This window comes from Fukomys damarensis, unplaced genomic scaffold (genome assembly GCF_012274545.1).
Source record: "Fukomys damarensis isolate Sample0158 unplaced genomic scaffold, DMR_v1.0_HiC HiC_scaffold_24, whole genome shotgun sequence".
NCBI lineage: Eukaryota > Metazoa > Chordata > Mammalia > Rodentia > Bathyergidae > Fukomys > Fukomys damarensis.
This window is the reverse complement of record NW_022900936.1, coordinates 1,621,089-1,631,051: the sequence shown is the minus strand read 5'-3', so window position 1 is coordinate 1,631,051 and position 9,963 is coordinate 1,621,089. Positions and strand designations below refer to the sequence as shown.

General features: G+C 62.1%; 2 protein-coding genes across 2 annotated transcripts in view; one reads left to right on the top strand and one right to left on the bottom strand.

Annotated features, from left to right (window-relative positions):
• Tspear (thrombospondin type laminin G domain and EAR repeats) overlaps positions 1-9,652 on the bottom strand; it is a 161,899-nt gene extending 152,247 nt beyond the window's left edge. Inside the window, exons 1-2 of the mRNA XM_010636443.2 lie at positions 9,516-9,652; positions 7,640-8,545 (exon numbers count right to left, since the gene is read on the bottom strand). Coding sequence (XP_010634745.1) covers positions 7,640-7,724 — 85 coding nt within the window. The 5' untranslated portion in view covers positions 7,725-8,545; positions 9,516-9,652. The remainder of the gene's footprint in view (positions 1-7,639; positions 8,546-9,515) is intronic.
• On the top strand, positions 410-1,972 carry LOC104870808 (keratin-associated protein 10-4-like). Its single transcript, XM_033768124.1, has 3 exons — positions 410-1,366; positions 1,398-1,589; positions 1,755-1,972. The coding sequence occupies exons 1-3, from the start codon at positions 1,049-1,051 to the stop codon at positions 1,881-1,883; spliced, it is 639 nt and encodes a 212-aa protein (XP_033624015.1). The 5' UTR covers positions 410-1,048; the 3' UTR covers positions 1,884-1,972.
• Positions 9,653-9,963: the final 311 nt, after the last annotated feature.

The following is a 9,963-nucleotide window of genomic DNA, read 5'->3' as shown; positions in this document are numbered from 1 at the left end:
TTGGGGTGACATCAGGACTGCTAGGGAGCTGCGCACTGCCCTGCAGGATTCCTTCTCAGTTGAGCCAAAGAATCCAGGCTGGACGGCAGCACCCACCAAGAGCGGCCGGCCGGGACACTCTGTCTGCCGTTCTGGAAGGTCAAGGCCAGCAGCTGGGCTCCTCCTCTTGAGGAAGCTGAGAGCCCTCCTCTGGGTTTTACTGATTTTGTCATCAGGACTGCTAGGGAGCTGCGCACTGCCCTGCAGGATTCCTTCTCAGTTGAGCCAAAGAATCCAGGCTGGACGGCAGCACCCACCAAGAGCGGCCGGCCGGGACACTCTGTCTGCCGTTCTGGAAGGTCAAGGCCAGCAGCTGGGCTCCTCCTCTTGAGGAAGCTGAGAGCCCTCCTCTGGGTTTTACTGATTTTGTGGTCTTCGCTGTTGTTTCTCTTCTGCTTCCCCTAGGATCCGGTTTCCCTTTGGGGGAAGCTTTCGGGGTTTTATGTTTTCTGTCACATGCACCAGCTTCTGTTCAGTTTGTCCCAGATGTGGCTGAAATTTCCAGTCCCAAGTCCCCGTTCCCCTTGGCTCTGGGGAGCCTTCGTCTCGTCCCCTGTGGCCAGCTGGCCTGAGAGCCCGTCTTGGGGGCTCCGTCTCCCAAGTCTCCGTCACGGGCCCCCTCTGCCGTGGTGCACGGGTCTGGGGCCTCCTCCTGACCCAGGTCCCCTTTTTGCGTCTCTGTCTCCCCGCACACACTCCAGAGCGGCTCCGCGTGACCGGCACCATCCGGGCTCCTTCCCCTCACCTCCGGGCAGCAGCTGCAGGCTGACAGGGTCCTCCGTGCCCACGGTGTCTGCCTGGAGGACCAGGCACAGATCCGGGCATCACCCGGTCCTCAGCCACCCCCATGCAGTCCACGGGCTGAGCCACTCTTTGTTTCAGCCACAGGAATCAAGGGCACCTGGGACTCGGCTCACGGCACCAGCAAGAGGAGGGACGGTAACAAGGAAGGGGACGGCAACAAGGAGAGGGACAAAAACATGGAGAGGGGACGGCAACAAGGAAGGGGATGGCAACAAGGAAATGGGACGGCAACAAGGAGGAGGAAGGCCGCTGGAGCCTTGAGCAGGAACAGCACAGCCTGGCCTCATATAAAAGCCCATCACCCAGAGCACCTCACACACCTCACTCACACTCACACTCACACTCACACACTCACTCCCAGCCCAACCCCGCCATGGCCGCCTCCACCATGTCCGTCTGCTCTGAGCCCTGGCAGGTGGACGACTGCCCAGAGAGCTGCTGCGAGCCCCCCTGCTGCGCCCCCAGCTGCTGCCAGCCCAGCTGCTGCGCCCCGGCCCCCTGCCTGAGCCTCATCTGCACCCCAGTGAGCTGTGAGCTGCTCCTCCTCCTGCCAGCCGTCCTGCTGTGAGTCTGTCTGCTGCAAGCCCGTGTGCTGCACACCTGTCTGCTGCAAGCCTGTCTGTTGTACCCCCGTCTGCTCCGGCGCCTCCTCCTCCTCCTGCTGCCAGCAGTCTGACTGCCAGCCAGCTTGCTGCTCCTGCTCCCCCTGCCAGCCATCCTGCTGCGTGCCCATCTGCTGCAAGCCCGTCCGCTGCACGCCCTCCTCCTCCTCTGTGTCCCTGCTCTGCCGTCCCATGTGCGGACCTGCCTGCTGAGTGCCTGCCTCCTCCTGCTGCTCCTTGTCCTACCAGCCACCCTGCTGTGAGTGTATCTGCTGCAAGCCCATCTGCTGCCCACCTGTCTGCTGCAAGCCTTTCTGCTGCACACCTGTTTGTTGCAAGCCTGTCTGTTGTATCCCCGTCTGCTCTGGGGACTCCTCCTCCTCCTGCTGCCAGCAGTCTGACTGCCAACCAGCTTGCTGCTCCTGCTCCTCCTGCTAACCCTCCTGCTGCGTGCCCATCTGCTGCACACCCTCCTCCTCCTCTGTGTCCCTGCTCTGCTGCCCCATGTGCAGACCCGCCTGCTGAGTGCCCACCTCCTCCTGCTGCTCCTCCTCCTGCAGCCCAGCTGCTGCTGCCTGTCCTCCTGCATGTCCCTGCTCTGCTGCCCCGCCTGTCCCCACCCAGGCTGCTGCCTCCTCTTCCTGTTCCAGAAGTCCTGCTGCTGACCTGCTGGTCCCACAGGGCTCGGCTCTTACCTCAGGGCTCCCTCTGCTGGCCACTCGATCACCTACAGGGCTCCTCGCCTACACAAATTTGAAAGTTCACGGCCTCACCCTGAATGGTCAGGGCTTCCCATCGCTGCCAGGACAGGCCACGTGAGCAGGACCAGCTGGTGGTGGCCTGTCCGCTGCTGCAGACCATTGCCGGCCTCTCTCTGCTGACTCAGCTGCTGTCCTCCTTCCCTCTAAGTTTCTTGCCCTGTGATCAATAAATCACCTTCTGGCCTCACTCATTGCAGCTTCCTGTAACAGCTGGTTCTTTCTCCTGCAAACACAGCTCTGGCTTCGCTGCCCCCAGACCAGCTACATCCAGGGACCACCACGGACCCCAGCCACCCTGCAGTCCCCGGGGGCGTTAGAGTCCAGGACACACACAGCAATTTCTCAGGTGCCACATCTGGCCAGTGGCCACCCAGCAAGGCCTCCATGGGGAGAGAGCCCTGCCACCAGGCCAGTCTAAGGTCACATGGGCACAGCAGGGAGCAGGACAGGGTTCTGGACACCACTGACCCAGGTACCTCTCTGCCAGCCAGCCCCTGAGCAGGGCCCTCCAGACTCCCTGGATCCCCAAGCTCCAGCCACAAGTCCCCCGACTGCTGAGGCAACCAACAGCAATAGTGCCCCCAGGTCTGGCCAGAGAAGGCAGAGGTCCGGGGACAACCAGGCCCCAGGTGCCCCCTGCTTACCCCCCGTCTGGCTGCTGGTCCCACCCCTACCCCCACCCCCACCAGTGCCCTCCTGGCTCTCAAGATGGGTGAGAGAGGAATGGGTGAGAATAGGATTTCCTGGGCTGCAGATCTGGGAGGCTATGACATCCCTGAGCTGGAGGGACTTTACCACACATCTTCCGCCAGGCTTTTCCACTGCCCAAAATGAGCGTCCCCAGGGAGCTGCTTGGAGCAGAAGGGGCCCCCCATTCTGGGCTCTGGGTGCAGACAACCCAGGCTCTCCTTCTACATGGGGGCTGTGCAGTGGGTGCGTCCTGACCCCCAAGCTCTGGGAGCCCTTCCTACCAAAGGGGGAGGCAGAAGCTGGCCCTGTGGTCTTCGTCTGTGGTCTTCGTCGACTCCGCAGACCAGGGAGCGTCCGGCCCTGAGCCTGCTTCTGGGCCCCAGCTGAGCAGGGGACCCCGGGCCCTGCACAGACTTGGCCCCAAAATGTACAGGGCAGACACCAGGGCTGGCCGGGAAGCAGTATGGGGAGGTGGCTCTGAAACGCTTCTGGAAACATGAAGTGAGGTGAGAGGCTGAGGCATCAGAGAGGGTGGACAGGGCCTCAGGAGGGTCTCGGGGCGGACATTCTGAGAAGCCCGGCATCTGTGCTGCTGCGGGGCTTTCTCTGCAGATCTGAGATGGCTGCTGCAGGGTGTGGGGTCCTGGCCTGGCCTGGGGACCCTCCCAAGATGCTCCACCACCCCCACAGACCACAGTCACACCTGCACCAGACGCCACGGAAAGCACACTGAGAGAGGGAAAGGAGGCTGCGTGTGGGGTCCCCACACACGCCCTGAAGGTCCACCCCGTGCACACACACAGTGTCCCCACTACTTTCAGCAGCCTGCAGACGGGCCCTCCTCACCTTGGCCATCTCAGGGGCTGCAAGCCCATCTGGCTGCCCAGAAGCCAGGCTCCAATGTCTCTTCCCTTTCTCTCCACCTGCAGCGGTGGAGCCCTGGACATCGGGTGGGGTTCACCAAGCACCAACCACACACAAAGCCCTCTCTGGGCCAAAGCCTCCCCAGCCACCTGGGGCAGGACAAAGCCCCTGCTTGCCACGCAAGGACAGAGACACACGGAAGATGCCCCAACCCTGGCTTTCACAATGGAGCTGGGGGAGGCTTGTGGAATCTCAGCGATGCCCTGGGGGTGTCTGAACGTTTGGGAGGAGCTTGGGCTCCTCAGGGCCACTGTCCAGGACCATGTCCCCAGAGGGACCAGACAGGGTGGAAAGGGCACGTCCACCCCGACCTCCTTGCAGGGGTTTCCTGGGGCCACAGTGTGAGGGGTCTTCTGTGCAGGGGTGGCTCTGGGGGGCCAAGCTTCTGCATATGGAGGCCGTTTATTTAAGAATACAAATGAATTTTAAAAAATAAATAAAAGTGACAAGAAACATCCCCTCAGCCCTCAGAGTGGGGGTCCCAATGGCCAGGACCTCCAACCTCCAAAACTGCCCAGCCAGTGAGGTGGATCTTTCTGCCCCGGCTCCACTGGGGATCCCTGAGGCAGCACTGGTTCCCTCCTCTCAAGAGAACTTCATGGCACTCTGCCTGGGGACCTCATCAGGGACAGTGCTCCTGGGACCCGGACAGTAGCCGAGGGGAGGCCCAGAGTGTGCCCCGGGCCACATAGCCAGGGCTCTCATGCTTGGTGGCCGGGCATACCCTGCCCAGCAGGGCCTCCACCCACAGAAAGCCTTTGCCCGCCTGTGCCCCTACCCTGAATGTGCACCCCTTGATCACCCAGGCCCCTGGGGAAGCACCGCCTTCGAGGTGGAGACCTTTGGTCCTCATTCCTGGCACAGCTACAGGTGGACCCAGGTAGGCCAGGCCTCCCCAGACGGGCGGCGAGGAAGGAGGCTGAGGAGGGGTGTCCCATCCCGGCAACAGAGGATCGGCAGCACGGGAGTCCCGCCCATCTGACCCAAAGGCAAGGCTCTGCCTCCATCTCCTCCAGCCCCTTGCACAGTGCCAGTCCAACACTGATCCCCATCAGGGTCTGGCTGTCCCCCAACAGCTCCCACAAAGTCCTGAGGGACGGGAGGCCAAGTCACACAGAGCGGGCAATGCCCAGAAGAAGATGCCTGGGGCCGCAGGACCTCATGCAGCCACGTGCACCTGCTCCCCAGGACACAGCCCGGCCTGGCACTGCCATGTCCCCCACCCCTGTCATGAGGGTGTTGGCAATGCAGCCGTGTGACCGAGGCAGCTGGGCCGTTCAGTACCCGGCCAGAGCAGAGAATGATGCATTCCTGGGGTCACCCAGCTGCCCGCAGATGAGCTGAGACCAAGCTCAAAGAGGGCCTGGGACGGGGTGTGGCTCAGAGTGCAGTGCTTTCTAGCACTGGGGCCTGGGCTCCATCCCAGCACTGCCAACAGAGAAGGCCTGGAATGCACAGGCATCCACCCAGAACCCCGCCAAGCCATGGCACCCCTGGCCAGCAGGTGCCCCCCGCTCCCCAGCTCTGTCTGCTTCCTCTGTGCACCCAGGGTCACTGCAGCACCCACCGCCGCGGCCCCTGCAGACCACCCCCCCCAGCCTGTCTGAGGTGAGGCTTGGACGTCAGCATTTGCACCTGTGTGGGGACTGGACCCCAGCGGAGGGAGGACGGGGCAGAGACCCTGCTCGCATTCAGCTCGCTTCCGGCCTCCCACTGGCCTCCCACCAGCCACACCATCGCCAGAAGGCCCCTGGAGGAGGCGTGCTGGGCAGCAACATGCCCATCCGTGGGGGCAGCCCAGCAGCACAGTCACGCCCAGTGGGCCTGGTCTCAGGTGTCCGGTGACCCTGCCAGTCTCCTGCCCTCCTCAGCCCTCTGAGCGGGGCTCCTGCTTTCTGGGTTTTAGAAAGCCAAGCAGGAGAGGCACCCCCGGCCCACTCCTCCCAACTGTCTCTGTCCCGAGCCTCAGGTGGAACCGTGGAGCCACTGCGGCCTCCAGTTATGCTCAGGCTCAAAGCTTGTGCCTCGCCCTGGCTGGGACACCTGGAGGCCCAGCGACCACACTGACAGTCACCCCATCTACAGACTAAACGCCAGGAAGGGAGGGAAGGGCACGCACTGGAAGTCACCAGCATCTGGCTCCAGAGGAGGGGATAGAGCCCATGATGGCTGCCCGCCATGGCCCCATGGCGCCCCTCTGTGGTCACAGACTCGCGCCTCCACTGCACCTGCCCGCTGCAGCTGTGCACAAGTGCCCTGGTGTCACCTGGGGGCTCTCTGAACCCGGAGGAACTAAAGCCCCTGTGAAAGCGAGGCAAAGCCCTCGAAGGCCTTGGTGCGAGTCTTGGGAGCGTTCCAAACTCAGCTCCCTGTTGTTTACCTGGCTTTCATCTTTCCTCCCTAGATTGCTGGTTTATAACTGGGTCATCTTGTAACTATTCGAAACACACCTCCAGGGCAGAGGGGCGGGCTTTATAAATAACCTTTATTAGGCTTATCCAGCCGACTCCGTGCCCGGCACTGAAGGGAACCTGAACAGACGTGCCCGTGACTCATCCCTCCCCGAGGACAACCGGGGCACCATTCGGGGTCCCTCTGAGGCATGGCCAGGCGCCCATGGGGGCCCTTGGGGGAGGACACAGGCTGGCCTGGGGCCTGCGGTCACCCGAGGCCAGGGAAACTGGTGTTGACAGTGGCCCGGGCAGGGCAGCTCAGGGCAGGGGGGCAGATGCAGCCCCCAGGAGCAGGGAGCAGGGGCTGCTGTCCATGTGGGCTCTGTACGGCCTCAGCCTGACAGCTGTGTGGGGCCCCTGCCTGCTGCGCCCCGGCCATAGTGGATGCTGTCACCACTGCTGATACAGGTCAGCATCCAGACTGGGAGCTCGGGAGGACCTGGGACACACAGGGCTTTGGAGCAGAACAGCTGGCTAGCAGGGGACAGACCGTCCCGGGCAATGGGAGAACAGCTACTTGCAAATCAAACCAGCCGCTGCCTGGGCCTCGGCTAGAGCGCTCGATCCCAGCTGACTGCCCCTGACCCGTTCCTAGCCACCAGGCACAGTTCTTTTTCTTTATTCTACAAGTCTTGGATTGATAAGTAAATCTCTTGGTAGAAATCCAGGTTTGCTGATGTCATGGTCACAAAGATGTCAAAGCCTTTCTAAAAGAAAGGAGCAAGCCAGGTGCACACCTGGACTCCCAGCACTGTGGGAGGCTGAGACAGGAGGATCACAAGTCCAGCCTAGGAAACAGCAATTCAGCCAATTCTCAAAATAAGAAATAAAAGAGCTGATGATGCAGCTCAGTGCAGAGGTCCTGGGTTCTATTCCCAGTACCTCAGAGAGGGGAACAAGACAAAAGGAGGCAACAGGAGCTCCCGAAGGCTTTGGGGGCCCCATGTGTGCCCCTACCCACTCTGCTGCCCACTTGGGGAAGGCTGAATCCTCAGCAAGCCCGTTGCCCTGTGTGTTTGGGGCTGAACCCGTGTGTCTTGCCGGGAGAGGGGACAGGCCAGTCCCGCAGCGGCCCTTGGCCCTGCCACACACAGCCAGTGCCTCTCTCCATCCCGGGGCCACGGGCGGGCGGGGCGCTGCGGCTCATTCCTGAAGCAGGTGTACGGCCTCCCCGAGGCCGACAGGTACGCACATGCGAGGCCGGCTGTACTCAGCTCTTTGAAGCCCTGCCCGGCGGAAAGCCGCGCTCCCGCTCTGATGGGCGCTGCTCCCTGTAGTCCCCTAGCCCCCCAGCTGTCTCAGAACAAGAAAGGGTGTTGACCACTGAAGCCATCAGCTCCACAGTGAGGTCCCCACCCCGCCTTACCTGTGCAGGGCTCCCAGCGCTGGGCACCGCGACCGGGGGTCACCAGGGGCATGAGCACCACACACAGGGTCAGTAGGGCAGACATGAGGGGTCCAGATCCCAAGCTCCATTCAGGGCACCGCTGGCCAGGGGCTGCTGCTCCTCAGACCCAACTCGCCCTCCGAGGCAGCCCTGGGCCCCGGGGGTCACTGCGACGGCCACATGCAGCAGCCTGGGAGGAGGACCGGCAGCTGCAGGTCAGGGCTGCAGCTTCAGGCTTATCTCCTGCTTTGCAGGTTTATCTCCGTGCCTCCCGAGGGGCTAGGGACCCGGCGTGCAGGTGGCAGCCAATAACAGTGTCGGCAGGGCTGGGATTAGTCATTGGCAGAGCGCATTTCCCAGAGGAAAGAGATGGGAGCTGAGAACAAACCAGAAACACTCAGAAAACCAGCTCTCCTGGGGTGCAGGCTCCCCTCTCTGCTGTCTGGGACTTGGCGCGGGCGAGCACGGCAGCCAGGGACTGCGGGACCCTGCTGCAGGACGGGTCCTCGTGCGCTGCTGGGTCTGAGGAGAAGCAGGTCCTTGCGCTGCGCTGCTGCGGGCTCCTCGGCTGGTGGCAGGTCCTCACGCCTTTGGGGGTCCAGGAAGCAGAAATGGGGCCTAGCCCTGCTGCGTCCCGCACGTCCGGGGAGAGCTGGGCTTCCGTGAAGGGCTTTTCATCTGGCACCCAGCCCTCGGAGGGCGTGTGGGTTTGTCAACTGTCGGGTTTCAGGAATTTCCCCGTGGAGGGAAGTCGGGCTTTTAAAGGGAACAGCTCCGTGGAGCGGGAAGAGTCCTCAGGAGGGCGCAGTGTTGGTCACTCCATCAAAGCCAGGCCGGCTCTCCAGCTGCAGTCACCATGAAACACTGCTCCAGGCAGAACAGCTGCTAAAGAGGAGTGTTCTTTAAAAAAAAAAGTGCTGCCTCCCTGCAGCTCGAAACAACCCTGTGCACAAACAGAGATCTGCAGGCAGCCGCCAGCTCTGGTGCAACCTTCCCTGGCTCCCTGGGACCCTCGCGGGGCCCTAAAAAGCATATCTTTCCTGGTTTTAGGGGGAGACCAGGACTCAGGTCCTTGGTACAGCCTGGCACGCGGCACAGAGCAGGACCCTGTGAGAGGCCTGCAGGAGGAAGAGGGACAGTGGGGTAGAGGACAGAGAGAGGGCCGGGAGGGGCAGGGAGAGGAGCTGTGGGACTCTGTGGCCAAAGCAGCCCCCTTGGAGGCCCCGTCTGTCTCGTTTCACGCCCTCCTCTCTCTGCCCCACAGACATTAAGCCATGGCTTCTGTCCTGGTTAGAAGGGTGAGGACAAGCTTTCAGAAACTAGTGTGAGACGAGGAGGCACCTACCACCCGCCCCTCACCTGGCCCAGGTGAGCTTTCAGTGCCCCTCACCCCGGGACGCGGAAGCTTCCTACCCCACATCCACTCCGCCATGACCCAGGGTGCCAGAAGGGAGACTGCCAGGTGACTCCCAGCCGCCCAGCCTGTGGGGATTCCCTGGGCTCCTCTCCTGGGCCAGGGCCCTGTCCAGCTGTGGTGAGGAGGGTGCGGAGGCTCCAGGACAGGAGGCAGGCTCTGCTCAGCATGGAGCGCAGCAAAGCAAGCCCCTGGGAGTCGGCATCTTTCCGCATCTACAGTGAGGTTCTGGGATCCCTGTGTCCCTGACGTGCAGGATGGAGTGACCTCCCCTGGAGCCAAACCTCAGTCCAGACTCTGCCTGGAGCAGGCTGAGGGTCCTCACGGGTATCAGGACCCCAGTCGGCAGGGAGCAGCCGGGTCCTCCGCTCAGAGAGGTCTCCCCAAGAACCCCTGGACACCCTGCAACCCAGTGCCAACCCAGTGCCGGCCGCCACTCACCTCAGCAGCTCAGGACAGCAGACACAGCCATGCCCAGGACGTGGGCTACCACGGCACATCGTGGCCTACAGGTAGGTCACCTGGCTGAGTTTCAGGGATAACTCTCAAAGCAAAGGCCTCCATCCCTAGCTGCTCCGCTCCTCCAGGCTGGGCACAGTTGTTTCTGCAAGAGACAGCAGAGGACTTGGAAATGGTAACCTTGCACTGCAACAATACGACTCCAACATCCAGTGAACTATCTGGTTGTGAGGCCTCTGAAGCTCCTGGCTTTTAGGAACCCTCAGGGATAGCCCATCATTTGCTGTTTAGAGCCCTGCCCCACCCTGCTCCTGGGGAGATTCTCCCAAGATTCCCATGGACACCCAAAGCCACAGACCCTACTGAACCCCACAGAGAGGACGTTTTCCCTATGCACACACCCACAGTAAAGTTTACCTTACAGAGCAGG